The 26,069-nt window shown below is 43.8% G+C and overlaps 1 protein-coding gene across 7 annotated transcripts in view; it reads right to left on the reverse strand.

Annotated features, from left to right (window-relative positions):
* Positions 1-26,069, reverse strand: part of SMC5 (structural maintenance of chromosomes 5) — a 314,964-nt gene that overhangs the window by 250,281 nt on the left and 38,614 nt on the right. For 3 of the 7 annotated variants that reach the window (XM_078772122.1, XM_078772120.1, XM_078772119.1), the window contains one exon: positions 19,670-19,804. The exons of 2 other annotated variants lie outside the window; for them this stretch is intronic. In XM_078772122.1, coding sequence (XP_078628248.1) covers positions 19,670-19,804 — 135 coding nt within the window. Of the gene's footprint in view, positions 1-11,293; positions 11,738-19,669; positions 19,805-26,069 lie in introns of all 7 variants that reach the window. 2 more of the 7 variants (XM_078772118.1, XM_078772117.1) reach the window with 1 other exon arrangement.

Below are 26,069 nucleotides of genomic sequence, written 5' to 3' on the forward strand. Positions count from 1 at the left end.
TATATATATATATATACATATATATGTACATATATATATATATATATATACATACATATATATATATATACGTATATATATATACATATATGTATATATATATGTATATATATATACATACATGGTTACGTTTGTAGGGGGTAGACAATGATTACCTCAGAGCCAGGTAGAAGTGTAAAGATTACCATGCTCCGATTGTTGCGATGAAGAAGAGGAACCCCCATGTACATGAGTAGGGATCTGGTAGACCGTATGTCACGCAAGTGTATATGTGTCCCCATGAGAAGGGTGGGGTTATGTTAATTAGTTAGATTATGGGTAATGAATCCCCTGTATGTAATTTCCTCTGCTATTTTTCCTTTGTTCCTTATGACAATGCAGCACACACAAAACCAGGCAATAGTTAAAAGACACTAAATAAAAGCTAACCGGAAACATGACTTTGAGCACCAACAATGATACCACCGATGTGTGATAACGTCAAGCAGGCAGGTCCGGGAGGTCACACCCCAGAGTGCAGTGATTGGTGAGATTTGTCAAGCAAGGAAGAGAGGGACTGGCTGGTTGGAGCAGGCACAGGCGGCGTCGGATGACGTCAGAGCCTTGAGTACAAAGGTGTTGGAGAGCCGACATTTTCTCTCTCAGCTTCTAGATCTGAAAGTGAACGGGTGCCGATAAGCTCTCGCGTTGGGACGAGCTCTTGCGGTGGGAGTCTCAACGAATGGTCGAAGTTTACGAGCTCTTTGCTTTGGGGTTTGGTGGAGAACGGTCGTGTTCCGACAATCATCGTAATCGTGAGGAGGAGCAAACTGCGGACCGAGGCCTGCGTTTCCCACGAGGGAACTGTGCACGGAGGCCTGTGCGGTTCCTGCCAAGGACGCAGGGGTTTTGATGATTCCCGAGGGGGTTCAGGAGACGGTCAGAGCTAAGTGCCTAAAAACAAACACGCTTTATTTTCACCTTTATTTTTCCTTTTGTGTGTATACAGGTCCGTATGGAAGCACTCCATTAAGGAATCTTATTTTATCATGCATTCCTTGTTCGCCGGCATTTCTTCAATAAAGCCGTTACTTTTGTACATTTTAAATCCGTGTCGGTTGGCATTAATTATCACAGGTTCAAAGACTCCCGGTGGGACCCGTTAAGGTAAGAGCTTCACCCTTCCCCACGTTAGTCCAGGAGCCCAGAAGGTTTATTCAAGTGAAAAGCGCCGGAATGTTTGACCTCATGGGCTGATGGGGTCATCCACCGACATCACAAAAATGCATTGCTGCCGGGTCTGACCCGTGGCTTTCCTCCCGAAATCACTCAATTAGTGACGCCATTACCGAAAACCTATTTTTCTCAATATCTGGAGAACTATGCATGATAATATCATGAATAAGGTGTCCATACCTATGTTTACATGGTCAATCATCACACTGACACCCGCATAAATGCTACAAAATGTATAGTTTTCCAGGTAAATGTGTAGCCCACCCTCTCATTAAGCGACGCCATTACCAACAACAACAACATGCATTTTAAAGGCCATTTTCCCTGCTAGAGCGGGGGTTAGCCTTGCGGTCCCCATGACAATCTTCTCCATTTTGCCCTATTTTCTGCATCTCTCCTTGTCAACCCCCTTGCCCGCATTTCTTCTTCCACCATCTTTAGCCAAGTCTTTCTCGGTCTTCCCCGTCTTCTACTTCCTTCTACATTCATTTCCATCACTCTTCTCAACCAGTCACTTTCATCCTTCCTCAACACATGACCAAACCATCTCAACCTGTTCCTCTACACAGCATCAATCACAGGCTCTATTCCCATCATCTTTCGCAATTCATCATTTGTCTTCCTCTCTCTCAACGATACTCAGCACATCCGTCGAACCATTCGCATTTCCACCCTTTCCAACCTTCGTTGCTGCTCTACGTTCATTACGCATGTCTCGCTCCCATAAATCATAACATTTCTCACACATGCAGCATACACCTTTCCCTTCAGCTTCAACGACACTCCCCCCTCATCAGCACGCCACTCAATTCCCGAAACTTCTTCCATGCACATCTCACCCGAGCAACCCTTGCCGAGTCTGATCCACCTTCTCCATTCAGCATGTCTCCGAGGAAGCAAAATGTTTTCACACCTTCCAGCTTCACGCCGTCTCCAAGATCCAACTCAACATTTCCTCCATCTGCAGCTCCCTCTGTGCACACCTTACATTCGAATGTAGCTGCCACACTGGTTAATGACCCTCTTAGACCACTACATTTTTGATGAACCCACTCAGCGCACATTGTACACTGAATGGAGTTCACTCCGACACCCTTCCTACACACAGCACAGGGCCACTTCCCAGTTCTTTCCACCTCACCACATGCTTTACCACTTGCCATCACCTTCGTCTTTCCGATATTCACCTTCAGACCTTTTGTCTCCATACATTCCTTCCACGTGTTCATCTTTTCCTTCAGTCCATCCATACTTTCCGCAATCAACACCAGATCATCTGCATACAACAACTCCCACGGTAAACCCTCCTTTACGTTCTGAGCCAGCACCTCCATCACAGCTACAAATAGTAGTGGACTTAGTACCGACCCCGGATGCACTCCCACCTTCACCTCAAACTCACCACTGTTCCCGTCCTTTGTCCTTACAGCTGTGCGCGCTCTTTTGTACATTGCCATCACTACTCTGATCAACCATTCCTCCACTCCTAGCTTCCTCAATGCCCATGTCAATACTTTGCGTGGAACCCGATCGAATGCTTTCTCCAGATCAACAAACCCAAGAAACAACTTCTTCCTCTTCTCCATGTACTTCTCCTGCAACTGCCTCACAATGAAAAGCGAGTCTGTCGTTCCTCTTCCTGGCATGAATCCAAACTGCATTTCGTCGATCTTCACTTTCTTCCTTATCCTCCTCTCCAACACCCTTTCCAATACCTTCATTCCATGCTCCAATAACTTTATCGCTCGGTACGAGCCACACTCCAGAGGGTCATCTTTCCCCTTGTATAGAGGGACGAGGGTACTCAGTTCCCAAGCCACTGGAATGCGGCCTTCTTTCACCACCAGATTACAGATCTCTGTCATTCTCTTCACACCCCAACTTCCTGCTGCCTTCAACATATCTCCCACAACTCCCGTCGGCCCTCCCGCTTTTCTACCCTTCATTGCTTTTATCGCTTCCTCAACTTCCTTCTCAGTTATCTTCTCTGCCGGTCCTAAAACTGGGTTACTCTCTATGTTGCCATCCCATTTATTCTCTGTATTCAACAGCATTTCCATATATCTTTTCCATCTTCCTTTAATTCCATCTGGGTCGACAACGATTTGTCCCACTTCATCCTTCAAGCAACTCACCCCCATCACATCACACCTCTCTTTCGCTATATGCTTTGCAATCCTGAATACTGCTTTCTGACCCTCTTCCGAATCCAAGCATTCTCCGAACATTTTCCTACATGCCTCCTGCGCCTTTGCTACCTCTTTCTTTCCAGCCTTCCTGGCTGCCTTATAACTTTCATGCTCTGCTGTTTCTGCTCCCGTACCCTTTGCCTTCTGTCACTCCTTGAACTTCTTCCTCTTCTCGTCAATCCTCTTTCCAACTTCATCATCCCACCACCATGTTTCCGAGTGCCTCGGTGGTCCTTTTGTCCATCCACATACCTCACCAACGGCTCCCAGCAGACTAGCTTTCATTGACATCCAACCACTTTCAAGCTCAACCACATCATCCTCGACCCTACTCAGCCTCTCTTTTAATGCCTCCCTTACTGTCACCTCTTTCAACCTCCACACCTTCATTCTCGGTTGGTACTTCACCCGCCGAGCTCTCCTCGCACCTTTCACCCTTACGTCGCAGACAACCAAGTGGTGCTGTGAAACAGCCTCCTCCCCCGGCATCACCTTTGTGTCCCGGAGGTGCCCCCTATCTCGCCTACGCACCATCAGGTAGTCAACGGTTGTCGTCGACCCACCTGACGTGTATGTAACAAGTTTATTATCCTCTTTCTGGAACCGAGTATTACAAATCAACAAATCAGCTCCATCAGCAAACTCCAAAATCCTTTCACCTTCTCCATTTCTCACACCATATCCGTAACCCCCATGAACTCCGTCAAAACCATCCATACTCCTTCCCACATGTCCATTTAGGTCTCCTCCTACCACAACAACTTCCTCATCTTTCACGTTTTCCATCAGCTTCTCTATCGCACACCAGAACTTGTCCTTCTCTTCATCGCTTCGACCAACCTGCGGAGCATATCCCGAGATGACGTTCACCAAGAGCTTTCCAATCATCATTTTCACCATCATCAACCTATCACTCACTCTAGTCAGACTCACCACACTGTCTACAAACTCCTCAGAAAACAGGAGACCAACACCATTCACGCCCTCCGGGCACCCTTGCCACACAAACTTGTATTTCTGTCCCTGCCTACCCTTCACCATTCTCACACCACTTCCCTTCCATCTCGTCTCTTGCACACAACATATGTCCACTCTTCTTCTGACCAATACTTCCACCACTTCTCCTGATCTCCCTGTCATTGTCCCTACATTCCATGTCCCAAACCTCAGGAACCGATCTCCACTTCGGACTGTACCCTGCCCACATGTAGTTGTAATTGTGATGGTTCTCTTTTTTGAGGCAATGTTTTTATGGCCGGATGCCCTTCCTGACACCAACCCTCTTAGTCGCCTCTTACGACACGCAGGGATACGGCGTACCTATTCTTATCCAGGGTACACACTGGGAAACGTTTAAAGCATGGAAATTCTGGGGGGTGGGGAGGGGAGTTGGGGGGGGGGCGGCGTCAGCATCACGGCTGCGGTTTAAACATATTAAAATAAATATTTAAACAAAACCATGAAAAACAATCTGGGAAAAGATTCTAAGTGAGAACGTGGATTAGAGAAAGCAGGAGCAGAGGTGAAAGAACAAACGAGATATAGGGGGCGGGGCACAAGTCGAGGCGAGGAGGCCGCACGAGACTCCAGGCCGCACGAGGCGCGAACAAAGAAACGACTAATTACACACAAATTTGCAACAACTACAAAACCAAAACCAAATAGAAACACACAATAACACATACACAACAAAATACGCAGCGGAAATTTGACAAAGAAACGAACGGGAAAACACTCAAACTTTGATGCCGTGGAGAGATCGAAGCAAGCCCCGTCGCTCGAGGGACCGGAAGCGGAATCCCATTACCGAACAACAATATATGAAAAACTTGCAAATGTGCAGTTCACATAATTAACTTGATGTCCTCTTGGCATTACAAGTCTTCTCGATCACTTTCGTCACTCTCATCACTGTCCTCACTCCAAGCATTATCCGACTCTTCCTCATCTACTGAATTATCTTTCGCACCATCCCCATCATCCTCATGTGGGCCTGTGAGGTACTCTGGAAATGAACTTCCTGGATACCAGTGTGGTTCAAAGCAGTTTTGAGACAACTTCCATCCATAGTCTGTCGGACTCGCCCCACCAGTTGGATCTGTCTGATCAGCTCTCTTCCAGATTCTTGCCACATAGTGCACCCTTTTCATAGGATTACCAAGTGTCTTGGCGCATGGGGGAAGAGAGGCACAGTTTATCTTCTTTATTCTGGCAAGGGGCTCCTTTTCGACACCACCACCCATTCGCATGAATGCCTTGTATCTGGCTTCATTAATGTCAGGTTTTGAAGCCATACAGCACGCAGACAAAGGATGTAACAGCTTGGACATCTACCTCCTCAGCTGTTAGATATCACAATGCCATGGCAGCACACCTGATTTCTTCAATCTTTTCATTGGAATCAGTCAGCAAAGCAAATTCCTCAGCAGATGTCAGCGATGAGTGGAATACAAGGTTTCCAGATTTGTTTGCTCGTTTGTCAACGAGGATTTCCGGGAATCGTTCCTTTATCTTCATTATCAGACTTTGTGTAGTGTACCTATCAATGTCATCCTGTGTTCCTCCAAGAGCAAGAAACTCTTCTTTGTACAAATTGAAAATTACTGATGCCAACATGGGAGTTTTGTTTTTGATGACTTCATTTTCGAGGAACGTCGACAAGTTTTTGAAGGCTTCAACGTGCATCTTCCGATTCGACGTTTGCTCTTCATCCGTCACATGCAGTCTTACATTGTCACGACGACAACCGTTATGGTATTCGGCTTCCTTTGCAATAAGATCTTCCCCTAGTCCAATGATCCGAGTATCACACTTTTTCTTATAGTAAGGAAAACATATGAAAATCTGTTAACTAAATTGGTACCAAAAAATTTCTTCACCAATATGTTTGTAAAGGTGTGTAATAACATGTGTTAAAATGTTGAAGGTCAACTCCCGTGGGAAACCCAGAAAAAAAGCTGTTGAATTCGGGTACCGAAAAATTATTTTCGAGAATTTTTATTTTTTTTTAATCGGCACTTAAGTAACTTATGAGGGGTCAAATAAGGGTTTTTCATGATTCTGAGTTGATTGTTAACATTTATATTTCACCACAGACACTCCTTTGTGTAAAAATAATTTCTAAATATATCTCATTTTCTACTTTGCAGGACATGGAGTCTAGCAATATGGATGAAGACGTTACTCCACCTGTGCTCAATTGCTTCATCTGTGCACGCTCGGATACACCAGCTGAAAGGCTCATACAGGCAACTCCAAAGGGATACTCAACTTTATTGAAACAAGCAGAAACTGTCGAAAATGTTACTGTTGTGGAACGTATGAAGGAGGCTCAAAAGCAAGGAAAACTGAGGTACCACCAGAAGTGTAAAAATGATCTGTACAACAACTTTGTTGCAACCACCAAGAAGTCAGCTCAAGCATCAAAGGCAGAGAAAGTCATCAAAGTTGAAGAGAAGACGCATTACTTGTGAGTTCAGTTCATCAACTGGCTGCAGTTCTAGAAGATCACAGTCAGTTGACCTCCTGTATAAGGATGTATGCATTCTTTGCAACCAACCAGCCCAGCTCTACAAAAATAATCCAGCACAAGCTAGAAAGAAATACAGAGTGCCAGATAATTTGACTGCAGATACACTGAAGGCAAGCTTGCTGAAGACAGCACGGAGTCGCGGGGATGACTGGGGCACTGAAGTCACTGGACGCCTGGAAGAGATCAACGACTTGGTAGCAGAAGAAACACTGTACCATTTGCGATGCAAACTTATGTTTGCGAGAGGCGACAGTTTGTCCAAGACTGATGAGGAAGGAAAAAGGAAGAGAGGACAGAGGAGTATTGATGAGGAGCGAGAGGCAGTTTTTATTGAATTCTGCGAATGGTTAGACTCAGAATTAGAGCATGGGGTAATGAACATGGACCAAGTCCATGAAAAGCTGCAGGAGTTTGATCAGTCACCAGAGAAGAGCCTTTCTTATTCAAAGCATTGGCTAAAGATAAAACTTCTAGAGAAATACGAAGACACCTTGTATTTCACAACACAGAAAAGAAGGGCAGATGTACTCTGTCTCAAAGATGGCACCGACAATATTCTGCGAGGGCATCATGCTAATCTTGACCATGGAGATGAGAAGACTCAGATCATAAAGACGGCACTCAAGTTCATATCCAATGATATTGCCTTGATTGATTTAGGTCCAAAGTCATACCCCACCACACACAGTATGACTGACATCGATAGTCAGCTGACACTTGTTCCTGCAAGCCTTCAGATGTTCTTGAGACCGATTGTCAAGACAGACGAAAGAGTTGCCGTTTGGGGGCAGAATTTTATTAAGGCCTGTCGACCTCGGTCTGGAGTATTGCCACACCAAATGGGGCTTGCCATACAACTTGATCATAGATTTGGGTCAAAATGGATGCTCAACAAGTTCCACCGGCTGGGATACACTGAGTCTTACACGGAGACACAAAACTACAAATACTGCTTCCTTAATAGTAGGAGTGGAGATGATGTTCCAGATACAGTGGAACCTTGACTTACGAGTGCCCCAACTTACGAGTTTTTCGAGATACGAGCCGTCGCTCCGGCGGTTTATTGCTTTGAGATGCGAGCCGAGATCCGAGTTACGAGCTTTCGCCACCCGGTCACGTGGTTATCTTGCCGTTCAAGTACAGTATCTCTGTCGTATAGCGCTGCATTTTTTTTTTCGCATTTTGGTTATTTCGAGTTCACGCCGCCAGGTGGGTTCTGGTCACGTGGTTATCTTGCCGTGCACGTACAGTACGTATCTCTGTCGTATAGCGCTGCATTTTTTTTTTCGCATTTTGGTTATTTCGAGTTCACGCCGCCAGGTGGGTTCCGGTCACGTGGTTATCTTGCCGTGCACGTACAGTACGTATCTCTGTCGTATAGCGCTGCATTTTTTTTTTCGCATTTTGGTTATTTCGAGTTCACGCCGCCAGGTGGGTTCTGGTCACGTGGTTATCTTGCCGTGCACGTACAGTACGTATCTCTGTCGTATAGCGCTGCATTTTTTTTTCGCATTTTGGTTATTTCGAGTTCACGCCGCCAGGTGGGTTCCGGTCACGTGGTTATCTTGCCGTGCACGTACAGTACGTATCTCTGTCGTATAGCGCTGCATTTTTTTTTTCGCATTTTGGTTATTTCGAGTTCACGCCGCCAGGTGGGTTCTGGTCACGTGGTTATCTTGCCGTACAAGTACAGTACGTATCTCTGTCGTACAGCGCTGCATTTTTTTTTTCGCATTTTGGTTATTTCGGAAAATTTCTTAGTTTTAACCATGGGGCCTAAGAAAGTGAGTGGCAAGTGCAGTGCTGAGAAGAAGAAGAGGATAATGTGCTTGGATATAAAACACGCAATCGTCGAAAAACATGAGCGAGGTGTCGAGGAGGACGTATATAACGGCAGAGGAGAAGAGCATGCCAGGCCACAACTTGTTCAGAGTGCCGGCGATAGCTCGCCTTCTCTTTGTGGAAAACACGGTGAGATCCTTAACATCCAACAACTAATGGGACGCAAACGGGGCGCCCAGTTTAGCGGTACACACATTGATGAATCACCCTGCCTGTGATTCACCCATGACAGGTTATAGCTGGGTCGGGATTCAAACCCAGGCTGGACAGTTTAGACTTTAGAGTCAAGTGTGCGTACCTCCAGTCCAGGCCATCCTGCCAACTTGTATGCTGCATACAGGTGAAATATAAAGCGCGAGATATTTTTATATATACTGTATATTTAAAAAAAAATTGGTGTGGTTTTTGGCGGGCTGGAACGGATTAATAGCATTTCAATGGGGAAATTTGATTTGAGATACGAGCAATTTGAGTTACGAGCTCGGTCACGGAACGAATTAAACTCGTAAGTCAAGGTTCCACTGTACTTCTGGCACTCTTGACACCATTGTGGAGGAAACCGATGAACAGATCAATGATGAGGTTGCGGTTGGTGCTGCGCTTGAGGATCAATCAGTGATGACAGCCAAAGTGCCAGCCAGTGAAAGTGAATTGTCAAGTAATGATCAGGTGGTCTTTATGGAGGTTGGGGAAACAAACAATGCAGTCACTCAGTTTGTTGGAGACAATATAGATTTAAACATTGTCTCTATTCACGGAAACACTCCCTTTCACTCAATGGGTTGGATCGAAGTCACCTCTCCGGCACCACCTTTGCCAGATCCACAGACAACAGCAGCTTTCCCCCGGGTGAAGTTGAAGGCACTCGGCAAAGCTAAGATCCTGAGAGGAACTGAAGTAAAGATTATTCCATTTACGAACAGGAAACAGATAGGAACGAACGCGATCATGTTTCTCCCCCTCGCTGAGCTTTCCTCCTCCCTGGCTCATGATCAGCCACTCTTCACTCCAGGTGACACACTCTGGGCAGCGGGGTGGGTGATCAAAGCCAACGATCCTGAGTTCCCACACTCCAACTGGAATGGCTGGATGAAGAGAATCCATGCTAATGATGCAAAGCAGAGCACACAGATCGAGTTCCTCCCAGTTATTGAAGGAGACCCTAATGAGCTCAACACCATCTTCACCACTCTGAAAGAGTGCATACGGCGCGCTGGGGTCGCTATAGTGACCTTTGATCTTCCGATTTGGCTGAAGGCTGTGAATATAATAAAGCAGGCAAATCTACCCGTCATTCCAAGGTTGGGTGGTTTTCACCTGCTGAAGTCTTATCTTGGATCAATGGGTAACATCATGGAAGATTCTGGACTACTAGATGTGATCCAGTTGATCTATCCTGGAAGTACGACAGCCAACCACATCATGGATGGAGGATGTTTTGACAAGGCAATCCGTGTTCACCTCCTCATCGATGCAGCCATCTATCAACACATCATGAAACTTGCCTTCACTGAGGAGGAGTGTGGTGACATGAAGACCTTCATGGAGAAGGTGGCTGATGGGAAGATGGGAGCCAGACACTCAGACCCAGTAGTGCCAGTGTTTGAGCAAAGGTTTGAAGAAACCTTCAAACGACTCGCAAAAGGAGGAAGAACACCTGCACTCTGGGTGGAGTACCACCACATGGTAGATGTGATCAAGGTCTTTATCAGAACCGAGCGACTTGCAGACCACAATGGGCATCTGTCCTGCATTGTTACCAAGATGCTTCACATCTTTGCCGCTGCAGGCCATCATCAGTATGCCAAGGGCGCACGGCTGTACTGTCAACTCATGAAGGAACTAGAAACTTTGCCTGCTTACAAAGGCCTGCCTTCTACAGAGCATGTCTCTGAACCCCAGTGACTATGGATGGACAATAGGTGTGCATGGGTATGAGCCAGTTCCAACACTGGACCCCACGGCTCCTGAGGAGCTATTGCAGTTCACGAGCTGTAATTGTCATGGAGATTGCAGCAACCGGCGATGCAGCTGCAAGAAGAATGGGGTCACGTGCATCTCGGCCTGTGGAGTCTGTAATGGCATTACATGCAGAAACTGCAGTCATGATGTTGTTGAGTCTGAAGAAGACATAGACAATGACTGTTGAAACTTCTGACATTGTGAATGAGAAATAACTCTTGAGTATTATATATGTATGTGAAATAAAAGCTACTTTGTGTGTAAATGTAAAAGTGAAAATAGAAATGTTAACAATCAACTCAGAATCATGAAAAACCCTTATTTGACCCCTCATAAGTTACTTAAGGGCCGATTTAAAAAAATAAAAATTCTCGAAAATAATTTTTCGGTACCCGAATTCAACAGCTTTTTTTCTGGGTTTCCCACGGGAGTTGAACTTCAACATTTTAACACATGTTATTTATTACACACCTTTACAAACATATTGGTGAAGAAATTTTTTGGTAACAATTTAGTTAACAGATTTGTGAAATATCTCATAAAATGCCCTTACTATTCGCAGCCAGAAGGATTGCCTTGCTCCGTCTGTGGTCAAACATTGGCTGAGGGGTTCATTTTTCTGCAACTTCCTCTTCCTCTTCTGTCCACAAAAAATACATTCCTGTCCATGGACGCCTCTCGTGCTGGTAGAAGGATGATCGGACCTTGAACGAGTGGTCTTCTGAGGTGGTTCAGATGGTTCTGTGCTTGGAGGTGCTCCTCCCTCAACAGCAAAGAATCGACTGAGGCAAACTGAGTGGTAATATTTGCCTTCTGGGCCCTCAGCTGTTCTGATCTCTTCTGAGGTGTTCGAAAACTTGTCACTTTGAAGTGCCTTTCGCCGTCTCGCAGCATTTTTGGCTGTTTCCCAGTTGCTGGAATTGAAACACTTCAGGGCACGTTTCTTTTCTCCTCTTTCTTTGAAAATTATACAAACGGGGGCGTCATTTGCCATGATCTGTAAATAACAAAAAGGGACAGAGACCAATGCATTATTTGCCACATTGTAACAAAAGACAGAGATGGCACGACTCCAGTAGGCAACTTTCAGGGTGAACTCCACATTTTCAAGCACTAGAGTTGGCATTGTAATATTTCACCATAAAAAACATGGGTATAGACACCTTATTTGTGATATTATCATGCATTGTTTTTCAGATATTAATGAAAATGGGTTTTTCCGCAAAGGCGTTGCTAACCGAGTGGGTGAACTAAACATTAACACGGTGAACTATACATTTTCTAGCAATAACGCGGGTGTCAGTGTAATGATTGACCATGTAAACATAGGTATAGACACCTTATTCGTGATATCATCATGCATAGTTCTCCAGATATTGAGAAAAATAGGTTTTTCGGTAATGGCGTCACTAATTGAGTGATTTCGGAGGGAAAGCCACGGGTCAGACCCGGCAGAATGCATTTTTGTGATGTCGGTGGATGACCCCATCAGCCCATGAGGTCAAACGTTCTTGCGCTTTTCACTTGAATAAACCTTCTGGGCTCCTGGACCAAGTGTGTATTCTCCGCTATATTTTGACTGAATAAATTATTGCAAATTCAATTTTTCATTGTTGTTTGTTCAATTAGATCACCTTTATCTATAGATACTGTTTAAATGAAGATCAAATATTGATATGTCCACATATGTTAAAAAGAAAAAGAGGGGACGGTAGAGGGGGAGGGGAGGGGAGGAGGGAGCCAGGAGAGGAAAGGGAGTGGCTCATGTTTCTGAGTTAAGTGTGTTGCCGATCAGGAAGAAGAAGAAGCCATACTACCAAATTCGTACACTTCGGGAATTGTTTGATTTATTTGTAATTCAAAAGTCTGGTAATTGTTTTGTATTTATGCGAATGTGTACTTGTACATAACTGTCATTAATTTAAAAAGACCGGCACTATCGAGCGACATTTTTTTTTTTAACTCCCCAAAAAACCAACTTTTTTTTCTTCAATTTTTTCTTTATTTCTTTTTGCCTAAAACACTCCCAGGCACTCACTGATGAACCTTTGACAATTTGATGAGGATATGTTCAGCCAACTCTGAATAAAACACAGACACAAAAACTGGACGCGCGCACGCACGCACACACACACACACACACACACACACACACACACACACACACACACACACACACACACACACACACACACACACACACACACACACACACACACACACACACACACACCTCGCATTGATAGATACTAGGGCATGCCCGTACTATATATATATATCTAAAATTATATCCCCCCCCCCCTCTATTTACATGAAATGGTTTGGTCCAAAGCGAACGGCTTGCGAGTGGTGACAATCCCCCCCCCTCTATTTACATGAAATGGTTTGGTCCAAAGCGAACGGCTTGCGAGTACGGTGTTTTTTATCGGACCCGTGGAATTATAGATAGTAGTTTTAATTAGTTTTAAAACATAGTTTAACGGCAACATAGTTTTCCAACGTGAAATAAATGAATACGCTCTCAAATGTGCCGTCCGAGGCAGAGTGTGTTCGCCACGTTCGGCACACGCGATAGCTCGCTGCTCTCTGATTGGTTGAATCGTTTTTTGGACATAGCTCGGTAAGTAATTGTCCGATTAATATGAAACCTTGAAAAGGCACATCCTCGGGTCCCCAGCAATATACCTGGCAAGTTTAAAGTATATCGGACCCGTGGTTGTCGAGAAACAGCGGTCACAGACAAACAAACAAACAAACAAACAAACACACATACAGAGATTACTGGAATTATAGATAGATATATATATACAGTGAAACCTTGACTTAGGAGTTTAATTCGTTCTGTGACCGAGCTCGTAACTCAATTTGCTCGTTTCTCAAATTAAATTTCCCCATTAAAATGAATTGAAATGCTATTAATCCGTTCCAGCCCGCCAAAAAACCACACCAATTTTTTTTGAAATATATATATATAAATATCTCGCGCTTTATATTTCACCTGTATGCAGCATACAAGTTGGCAGGATGGCCTGGACTGGAGGTTCGCACACTTGACTCTAAACTGTCCAGCCTGGGTTTGAATCCCGACCCAGCTATAACCTGTCATGTCGGTGTTTCACAGGCAGGGTGATTCATCAATGTGTGTACCGCTAAACTGGGCGCCCCGTTTGCGTCCCATTAGTTGTTGGATGTTAAGGATCTCACCGTGTCTTCCACAAAGAGAAGGCGAGCTATCGCCGGCACTCTGAGCAAGTTGTGGCCTGGCATGCTCTTCTCCTCTGCCGTTATATACGTCCTCCTCGGCATCTTTTTCCAGAAGAGCCCTGTCTCGTCACAGTTGAAGATTTGCTGGGGGATGTATCGTTCAGCTTCTATCAATTCGGCAAAAGTTATAATAAAATCTTCAGCTGCCTTCACATCCGAGCTTGCTGCCTCACCATGCCTGACGACGGAGTGAATGCCGGTCCTCTTCTTAAAATTATCAAACCATCCCCGACTGGCTTTGAATGACTCTTTCGATGCCTCGTCCGTTGATGTTCCCGCCGTCTGCTGCACCAAATCCCCGTAAATGTCTCGGGCCTTCTCACAGATGATGCTCTCGGTCACGGTATCTCCTGCGAGCTGCTTCTCCGTCAACCACACAAACAACAACTTCTCCATCTCTTCATGGACAGAGGTCCGGAGCTTTGAAATAATCTTAACGCCCTTGGCTGGCGTTATAGCCTTTATCGACTCCTTCTGCTTCAAAATCGTACATATCGTAGAAGTACTACGATCGTACTGCCTCGCCAAGTCGACAACACGCACACCTCGCTCATGTTTTTCGACGATTACGTGTTTTATATCCAAGCTCGCTCGCTCGTAACTCAGATCGCGGCTCGCATCACAAAGCAAAAAATCGACCGAGCGACGGCTCGTATCTCGGAAAACTCGTAAGTTGGTGCACTCGTAAGTCAAGGTTTCACTGTATATATATATATATATATATACATACATATATATATATACATATATATATACATACATATATACATACATATATACATACATATATACATATATACAGTGAAACCTTGACTTACGAGTGCACCAACTTACGAGTTTTCCGAGATACGAGCCGTCGCTCGGGCGGTTTTTTGCTTTGAGATGCGAGCCGAGATCTGAGTTACGAGCGTACGCCACCCGCCACCAGGTGGGTTCCGGTCACGTGGTTATCTTGCCGTGCAAGCATCTCTGCCGTATATCGCTGCTGCTTTGTTTTCGCATTTTGATTATTTTGGAAAATTTCTTAGTTTTAACCATGGGTCCTAAGAAATTGAGTGCCAAGGGCAGTACTGAGAAGAAGAAGAGGATGATGTGCTTGGATATAAAACATGCAATCGTCGAAAAACATGAGCGAGGTGTGCGTGTTGTCGACTTGGCGAGGCAGTACGATCGTAGTACTTCTACGATATGTACGATGTTGAAGCAGGAGTCGATAAAGGCTATAACGCCAGCCAAGGGCGTTACGATTATTTCAAAGCTCCGGACCTCTATCCATGAAGAGATGGAGAAGTTGTTGTTTGTGTGGTTGACGGAGAAGCAGCTCGCAGGAGATACCGTGACCGAGAGCATCATCTGTGAGAAGGCACGAGACATTTACGGGGATTTGGTGCAGCAGACGGCGGGAACATCAACGGACGAGGCATCGGAAGAGTCATACAAAGCCAGTCGGGGATGGTTTGATAATTTTAAGAAGAGGACCGGCATTCACTCCGTCGTCAGGCATGGTGAGGCAGCAAGCTCGGATGTGAAGGCAGCTGAAGATTTTATTATAACTTTTGCCGAACTGATAGAAGCCGAACGATACATCCCCCAGCAAATCTTCAACTGTGACGAGACAGGGCTCTTCTGGAAAAAGATGCCGAGGAGGACGTATATAACGGCAGAGGAGAAGAGCATGCCAGGCCACAACTTGTTCAGAGTGCCGGCGATAGCTCGCCTTCTCTTTGTGGAAGACACGGTGAGATCCTTAACATCCAACAACTAATGGGACGCAAACGGGGCGCCCAGTTTAGCGGTACACACATTGATGAATCACCCTGCCTGTGAAACACCAACATGACAGGTTATAGCTGGGTCGGGATTCAAACCCAGGCTGGACAGTTTCGAGTCAAGTGTGCGTACCTCCAGTCCAGGCCATCCTGCCAACTTGTATGCTGCATACAGGTGAAATATAAAGCGCGAGATATTTTTATATATACTGTATATTTAAAAATAAATTGGTGTGGTTTTTGGCGGGCTGGAACGGATTAATAGCATTTCGATGCATTTTAATGGGGAAATTTAATTTGAGAAACGAGCAAATTGAGTTACGAGCTCGGTCACAGAACGAATTAAACTCGTAAGTCAAGGTTTCACTGTATATACATATAAATGTACATATATATACATATAAATATACATATATATACATATATATATATATATATATATATATATATATATATATATATATATATATATATATATATATATATATATATATACATACACACACATACAGTCACGTGAAAAAGTAAGTACACCCCATGTAAAGTTTTGACTTTTTCAACACATTTCAACATACAGCTATTTGATCTTCATTTCAACAATATTGATAGATAAAGGTGATATAATATAACAAATATCATGAAACATTTACATTTTGTAGTCCATTGTATAATTTAAAAAACCATAAATGCAAATTTTGCATGTGGAAAAAGTAAGTACACCCTTGGCTCTAATAGGTGGTATTGCCCCCTTTGGCAGAAACAACCTCAAGTAGGCGTTTCTTATAAATGTCTACCAGTCTCTGACCGACTGGGAGAAATTTTTGCCCACTCCTCAATGCAGAATTCTTTCAGCTGTGTGATGTTGGAGGGGTTTATTGCATGCATAGCTCGTTTCAAATCCCCCCCCCCCCCCCCCCACAACATCTCGATGGGATTTAGATCTGGACTTTGACTTGGCCATTCCAGAACCCTCAATTTCTTTCTTTTCAGCCATTCCTTGGTGGATTTACTGGTATGTTTCGGGTCATTGTCATGTTGCAAGGTCCACCTTCGGTTGAGCTTCAACCTTCCGACAGATGGCCTCACATTATCCTCAAGCACCCTCTGGTACAATGAAGAATTCATAGTGGATTATATGATTGTGAGCTGCCCAGGCCCTGATGCAGCAAAGCTGCCCCAAACCATAATACAGACTTGGCATTTAATATGGAATATTTTTTTTGTGGGGGTGAACTTACTTTTCAAGATGACTTAGAACCAAAAGTTCATTGGAATTATGTAGAAATTATTCTAGATTTTGTTAATGTGACCTTTAAAAGAAACAAAAACCACATTTGACATTTCGAAGCAAATAAATTGATCCTTGAAAGTGATGTAAACTGATATCGAACTCAATTCACGGACAGTACTGTGTTAAACTTCTGTACGTTTTCCAGAAATATCTCTATTTTGCACATTAGGCAAAAAATTTTTTAACAAAAACAAAAGTTAAATTACGACTGGGATTACGGACAGTAAAATTACAGTTCAGTACTTCGTGTAACCCCCACGAGCATTCAGGAGAGCACGTACACGTTGAGGCATGCTGTTCACGAGATTTGCCAAGGTTTGGACAGGAATCGCTTGCCATGCAGTTACAATAGCCTGCTGCAGTTCACGCACAGAGGCAGGCTGCTGGTCCAAGTTGTCGATTTGACACGTTAATTCTGCCCACAAGTTCTTTCGGATTAATATCCGGGGACATGGCAGGCCACTCCATGTGCTCTACACCACGGTCAGCAAGAAAGTGTTGGATCATGCGAGCACGATGAGGCCGTGCATTGTCATCTTGGAAGACAAAGTTTCCTCGAAAGGCTGCACGAACAAATGGAAGCAATGTTTCTTCCAGAATGGCCCTGTGCTTGAACTGGTTCAGGTTTCCATTCAGAACAACCAGGTCAGTTTTGCCCCCTGCATGAAAAGCAGCCCAAACGGTCACCCCACCACCTCCAGCTTGGACTCTTGGCACTATACAATCTTCGTTGTAGGCTTCATGCACTTGTCTGCGCACTCGGACGCGGCCATCTTGACGATAGACCAGAAATCTAGACTCGTCACTGAAGGTCACGTGATTCCAGTGTCCTGGCTGCCATTGACGGTGCTCTCTGGCCCACTGCAATCGGCGCTGGCTGTGTTGTCTGGTCAGGCGTGGCTTTCTCAGGGGACGCCTGGCACGATAGCTTGCTTGAACCAGTCGTTGGTTGACCAGCCTTCTGGATACAGGCACATTTGTCAGTTGCTGCCACTCAGTCATAAGCCGATTAGCTGACTTGGTACAGCCATTGCGGACTAACCGGTGCAGCTGGCGATCATCCCTCCTTGTGCTTCTGCGGGGACGTCCTGGCCTCGGTATTGGAGTAGGGACACCCCTCTGAGCATTTCTTTTCAGGATCTTTGACACCTGACCTTGAGTGATGCCATACTGTCAAGCAATAGCACGGTTTCATGCCGGAATTTCGTAAAGCCACCACTAAATGACAAACAGCATTGTCGAGTTGACGGACCATCTCCAGGGGAAGCAGCAATAACTTTTGTAGACGTGCAGCAGTTGTTTTCCACTAATACAGAACGCAACAACCCTTATATACCCGATTGTGAAGCCAATCGTCAAATGTACATGTCCGTACATTTTGTCACGCCACCTGTGATATAATCCTGTTATTGACTTCTTGCTGCGACAGACAATCAGTGACATGGTTCTTTTAATAAATAAATCACCGAAGCGTAAAAGAAACTCACCAGATTGATATACCGAGTTCAGAAAGTAAACCCAAGTCAAGAAAAAATATATATTCCATATTAAATGCCAAGTCTGTATTTCCACCACCATGCTTTACAGTTGGTATCAGGTTCTTGTGGTCAAATGCTGTCTTCGGTTTTCGCCAAATATGTCTTCTGGTACTGTGGCCAAATAGCTCTACTTTTGATTCATCTGTCCAGAGCACATTGTTCCAGAAGTGCTGGTCTTTACCTAGGTGTTCATCGGCAAACTTTAGTCTTGCCCTGATGTTCTTTCTGGACAGCAAAGTTTTCCTCCTGGAACACCTCCCATGTAGATCAAATTCGTGCAACCTCTTTCTAATGGTAGACTCGTGCACTTTGACATCAACCATGGCAAGAGCTACCTGTAGGTCCCGTGGTGACATTCTGGGGTTCTTAGAGACTTCTTTCAGCATCTTGCGGTCTGCTCTCGGGCTGAACTTGCTGGGGCGGCCTGGCCTGAAGAAGTTGGCAGTTGTTTGGAATCTTCTCCACTTGTAGATGATCTTCCGGACAGTCGAATGATTGATTTCAAATTGTTTGGAGATCTTTTTAAATCCCTTCCCAGACTCATAGGCATCTATAACCTTCTTTCTGAAGGCCTCAGGGAGTTATTTTGATCTAGGCATGGCAACGCCACACACTTCAACAACAAAGAGCAAACCAAACTAAATGTCTGAGGTATAAATAAGACAGGTTCCTCCAAGATCCTCTCTAACGATGTTATAATCATTTGCACCTGAGTTGGTGCACTTGATTCTAATTTTAGGTATTTGAAGTAGTGATAAATGTTGGGGTGTACTTACTTTTTCCACATGTGAAATTTGCATTTATGTTTATTTAAATTATACAATGGACTACAGAATGTAAATGTTTCATGATATTTGTTATATATATCACCTTTATCTATCAATATTGTTGAAATGAAGATCAAATAGCTGTATGTTGAAATATGTTGAAAAAGTCAAAACTTTACACGGGGTGTACTTACTTTTTCACATGACTGCACGCACGCGCACGCACACACACGCACGCACGCACACAGCTATAATACAACTTCCATTTCTGTTTTTCCATTGTATTTTAAAACCCAATACCTTCATCTCTTTCTTGCTTTGCTGCAGAGATTTCAACTGCAAATGGAAATTATACATTTCAGGTGGTCCAACTGATTTTTCTGTTGCGTCCAAAATCTCGATCTTCGTCATTTTAGCAAATTCTCCAACCATTTCCTACAAACAAAAAAGCAATCCGTACAAAATAAGATTACCATTGCATGATGCTGATCACATGATGTTTATATTGTGGAATTAAAGTCTTTATTAAACTGCTATAGGCCCCATGACAGCTTGGCTGAGTTGTAAAGGGCAGGTGGACTCGTCAAATAAAATCAAGCAGTCTTTTGAAGTCCATCTGTTCCGAAGGCTGAAGCCAGGCTCTTAGAGAAATCCTTCTATCCAGATACCTAAAATTAATCATAATATAATACCTATGTTCTAGCTTGGAGTAGAAATATATGTGTGAGGCTGTGAGCTCTATTAAAATTTATCTTATCATCTATTGAGTTAAATACATATCATCAATTAAGCATTCAAATAAGTGAGTATTAAAGTAATTATATCAGATATATACTTTCACATACTCTCAGCCGACTAGTTTCAAATACCACTTGGTGGACTGGCTTTGAAAATGGTGAGAAAGTAACGAGCTTGCATATTTTCCTCGCTCATTGTAGTAAACAGACTTTGTTCCCCAAGGACCGCTACAGAGGCTTCGTAGACTTCTTTTTTTTTTTTTTTGTATGCAAGATAGAGGCTCGTGAATGAGCTAACATTAATCACACAAAAAGTCAAGCCGACACATAAAACACAAAATAAGGGGAGTGGTAGACAAGATGGGGAGAGGGGGAAGGACACAAACAACATTTGAGAGCAGGGACATTGAGGGTTTGGGGGGAGGTGGGAGAGGTATAAAACATATGGACACTGCAAGGACTTCCAGGATAGAAGTTGGAATTTCAAAAAAGTGGATCTGGGGTGAATTAGTGGGGGTAGAAAAGATCAAGGTTTTGGATGGGGGAAGTTAAGAGCTGGTGGTGAACAGCTGTTTTAAAGACATGGAGGGAGGAGTGGGATTGAAGGGAGTGGGGGAGTTTGTTCCAGAGGTGGGAGAAAAGGGGAATGAAAGAGTGAAGGTGAGCAGAGAGCCTAGATTTTGGCAGTTTAACCATAAGCGGGTTGCTGGCAGATCTTGAGCGACCTGTAGGAATATTTAGGGGACAGAGCACAGAGCTGGGGGAGTCGGGAGAAGACAAAGACCACCAACCTGCCTGCGGTGAGTGAGTGAAAGGCCCTCAGAGTTAGCTTCATCGCAGGAGATTCCAATGATTCTGAAAGCTTTGGTTTCAACAGCGTGAAGCCGAGCTAGGTGTGAGGCAGGAGCACCGGCCCGGGGGGAGGGGGGGAAGTTTTCCATTGAGCATGGTTCGTTGGACTTGCTTACACACAATAGTCTGGGAACTCTGGCTTTGCTATTCAAAACATAACTAGTAAGGCTCCTCATTGAGACACACTGACATCAAATCCCATGATCTCACCTCTTCCTCTACAAACCAGAAGTGTTTAAAATGCAGAGACTGGGACATGAAGACAAGAGATATTGCTGGATTGCGTATTGGTTTTTACTGTACTGTAATAGTCTCTTCACATGTGCACATCTGATTAAATGGTTTAAGCTCACAAACCTGAAGAATCGAGTTACTTCTTCTACAATATGATAGGCCAGGGTTCTATGTTTAAACATGGTTCATACACTTTTGGGTTTCTGAAATTCCATGACCCCAAAGAGGTATATTTTACTCACCACTCTACTTCAAAACACATCAGCAAGATTATGCAAATTAACAAGGATTTAAAGTCAACCACTATCCTGTTTCAGTTGAATAACAGATTAGGTAACTGTGAACATAATGTGGTGGGCTGGATACAGAAGGCCTATAAAGAACAAAGCAGGCCAGATATCAAAACCAACAAGAGACAGATCACTTTACTGAAAGAGAAACGGCTGGTGTTGTTTTGTAAGAGCATTAGTTGAGCTGTCCTGAGCTGCAGTTTCACAGTGTCAATGGGAAATTGCGTTCCGGACTCGGAACGAAAGACTAACGAACGAGTCCCAGAAACGTAACTCGTTCGTACACAGTTTTATTCTGAAAAATAATGAAAAAAAAACACTCGTTCTCAATTTCCAGGATTTTCGAGGATTTCCATGACCCTTATGAACCCTGCTAAAACAAAATGCACATCTATCTGGTTGTTATACAATACCACAAGAAGAGAGGCCAATAACAATTGTTATTTTGAAAAAAAAAAGCCTTTGTTTTCTATGTGCCCGATAATCTGCAGACACCTGCTTTGTCGGTACATTTAAATATTGCACCATTTTCACTCCCTATTCACACTGAATCAGAAAACACCTGTTCAACTAAGACAAAAAGGCTTTGGGTCATTTGTTGGCTGCTCAGGCGTACAACGTTCGCATCAATTGCACGAGCAAAGCTCAAATGCAGGAAACGTGCATCACACAATTAGGGAGAGCTAAGCCGGCTGCACTGTACTTCCGGACAGCCAAATCGCATGCTCGTCCTCACGCTGTATGGTTTTTACGTGGTCATTATTTTATTTTTCATAGTCATGGCTATTCCTGCAAGCATTGATGGAAACTGGATTATTTGTCCCTGTGATGCTGTTTGTGTTTCCATCCAATTTCTTGTGTAAACCAAACCTTGTTTTGCTGTATTTGTCAAATTTGTTTACGTGTTGTTGAAGGCCGACTCCACAGATGGCCACTGTGAAAATTGTGTGTCCCTTCTGTTTCCATGCTCCTCGTTTTGCTTCTTTCTTCCCAAATATTGTACTTTCTACATCCTCAACGTTATCCTATTTCACCTCCTCACTTCAAAAATACGTTTTTTTTAAACTCCAACGATCTCATTCTACATGATTTTTCCTTTTGTGTGTACTTCATGTACTCAATTCTTTTATTTTCTCCTCTTCACCCTGCCCATGCAAAGCCCTCCAAGATAGACTGACAATCTTATACAACAAGAGAACCATTTGTCTGTGTCAAAACTTTCCTCGGAAATGACTGAACGGATCTTCGTCAAACTTTCAGTGGTTCATCAGTGAATTCCTGGGACTGTTTTCGGCAAAAAAGATTGAAAATATTGAAAAAAAGAGAAGTTCGTTAATGTTTTAATGAAATCACTATAGTAACCATTCCTTTCACTCTGTGAGGCACATAGGAGCTGCCGAGACAGTGTAATTGGCTAAGGAGTACAATCCTGGACAGGTCACCACTCTGACACAGGTTACTATAATGGCTTATTACCCCAGTAAGGTGGTACTCATTTTACCGACCTCGGAAGGATGGCAGGCTAAGTCAACCCATCTCGTATTATTTCAACAGTGTAACAGGGGCTCAAACCCAAGACCCTGAGATGTGAAGCCAGCACCAGGCATAAATCGCTCTTTGTAACTACGTGAAAGGTAAAATTAAATGATCCCTAACCTCATTCATTAGTGGGTGTGAGGACGTGTTTTAGGCACCCACAAAAAAGATAACAGAAAACTAGAACGGCACTGGGTAGAACATACATACCTCTGCCAAGCTCAACAGTTTACATTTTGTATCCCACTGATAGGCCGAATCTGGATTCGGACCTAAACCAAAATCCAATCGGCTTGTTCTCGTCACCGAACCAACTCATCCACCAAGTTGTCTTTATATAGTTTTTGACCAAATCACTCAGTGAAAAATCACTTAAAATTTCAAAATGCTCTTATCTGGATCTTCACCAAAATTGAACCAATGCATTCTTGTCACACACCAAAACTGTCCACCAAGATTCGTCCGAATCTGTCCATAATTTTTGAGATGTCCTACTCTATATCATTTTTGGCACCACATCTCTCAATGGTAAAGAATCACTTTACAAATTCTAATATCTGGATCTTCACCAAAATCGAATAATTTCGTCTTTGTCACATACCCAACATCTCAATCAAACTTAGTCAAAATCCATCCACAACTTTGAGTTATTCTGTTCACAGAAAGACAAACAGATGGGTGAAACCATAAGCTCTGCACACACCTTCAGCAGTGGAGGTAGAAAAAAAAAAAATGATTTCTTCAAAATGCCATCAGGATTAGAACAGCACCCAACAACGCAGAGTACTTCTGCTATATAAACTAGAGGTTCCAGGGAACCTGAACTCAACTGGTCTATATCAATATGGTTAGAATATGCATAATAGAACCACAAACTATATAGTTTATATGTGCTTAAGAGGTACAGTAACGTTGAAGGTATCTCATGTTTAAACAAAACAGGAAACTAGAAAAAATTGAGTTTTAAGTGAGGCATGAAAAGTAAAACTACAATTACCTTTCTCAGATTTCAGACTTGAATTTATTTAGAAAGATGTGGTCAAACAATATATATGTATGGTATTGAATCAGGATATGTTGAAGATATGTCTCTAAGAGGCAAAAGGCACCAGGTCAGCACCTAACTAATATGTGTACAAAGTTACGTTAAGATATATTGAACGTTTTTTGAGTTCTGCTCCGGAAATGAAATCTATCACAAAATGCACTATGTCCAACTTGTTTCCATGGAAACCAGAAAAATGCAAATTTTCAAATATCTTTAAGTGGCAAAAGGCACAAGTTTCATCAAATTTGATCAGTATTTGTGACTTTTAGAGCTTGGACGTCATCCAAACTGATGTTTATGGGTCAAGTCATGTCATAGGTCACGACGGTCATTTTTCGGACATCGTCAAAACCAGTAATATATGTGTTGAGGTTTGTTACATACTGTCTACACACCAGGTTTCAGCCTTCTAGCTACATTAGGAAGTACCAGATTGAAAAAAAAATTATTTTTCAATATGGCCACCGAGCCGCACCCATTTTTGGGCGTGCAACGCCCAAATGCAATCCCAAACTAGTTTTTGTCTTAAAGATGCTGCATAACAAGTTTCATCAAATTTAATCAATATTTGTGACTTTTAGAGCGTAGCCGTCGAATTGTTTACAGACAGACAGACAGACAACAGACGACGGACGACGGACGACGGACACTGGGTGTCGGCAAAAACTCAGCTGGACATAATCCAGTCAGATAATAAAAATAAGGCGCAACGTTCCTTAAACATTCATATTCATTCATTGTCACCGAGGGCCTCTCTCTCACCGAAGGCAGGTTGGTGGTCTGTCTTCTACAGACTCCTCTCCGGTCTTGCTCCCCCTGCTGTCCCTCATATATTCCTTCAGGATGCACAAGATCTGCCAGCAACCCTCTTCTTGTAAAACTGCCAAAATCAAGACTCTCTGCTCACCTTCATTCGTTCATTCTTCTTTTCTACCACCACTGGAACAAACTCCCACACTATCTTCAATCCCTCTCCTCCCTCCAGATCTTTAAAACAGCTGTTCACCACCATCTCCTATCTTCCCCCATCCAAAACTTTGATCTTTTCTACCCCCATTAATACACCGCAAATCCTCTTTTCAAATTCCGTTTTCTTTCCTGAAATTCCTAGTAGTGTTCATTTGCTTTATACCGTGTACCCCTCTCCCTCCTCCCCCAGCCCTCTCCCTTCCACAGATCTACCGATGACCCAGTTCCCTACTGTTGTTGTGCTTGTATGCTTTCCTCTCCCCCTCCCTCTTGTCTTCCACTCCCTTTATGTTTGTGTGTCCATGCATGTTGTCGTGTTTAATGTGTCATCTCTTAGATGAGCCTCGACTCTGTATACAAAAAACAAAAATAATAATAAAATAAATAAATTAATCTCGCGAGATTGAGAAGCAGCAGGAAGGTGGTCGGATCAACAGAATGAGCAGCAACAGAAGCAGCAGGAGGACATGCTGCAAGGCGAAGTACGCAGCCTCCATGAGAGCACCTTGCATGCACAGTCTCTCTTGTCCATCAGCCAACTGCCACCTCAAGGCAGCTCTTCCACCCTCCTCCAATTCCTTGCTCTCCTCAGGCATTCCCGTCAGCAGTCAGCTAGCCAATCATGTGGTGCACTCACGCATGGTAACAGTGGTGGCCAATCAACGGCACTGATACTGCACTAATCAGTGTTGCCACTGGCAAGCAGCGTGGGCCAATCGCACACCACATGCTCACTGATACGGAGCGGCCATGTAGGAGAGCGGAGCTTCGCCCTCCCAGGTCATCGATATCAAAAGGAGGGGTTGGGTGGGGTATGCTGTAGGCATGGACTGTGATGCTCCTCTCTCTCGGCCATCCGTCGCCCGGTCAGACAGAGACAGAAGACTTCTGTTGCTGCAAGACACCTTTCCTGTCTTACACTATAGGTCAGAGCACCATCTCCCAGTAGTGTACAAACAGGAACTATCCATATAAACAGGTCCTTATTACAGGGTAGAAAAACACTAAATCCTTATCGTGAATGTAAACAGAGG

Source organism: Myxine glutinosa, chromosome 2 (genome assembly GCF_964187855.1).
Source record: "Myxine glutinosa chromosome 2, kmMyxGlut1.1, whole genome shotgun sequence".
NCBI classification, from domain to species: Eukaryota; Metazoa; Chordata; class Myxini; order Myxiniformes; family Myxinidae; genus Myxine; species Myxine glutinosa.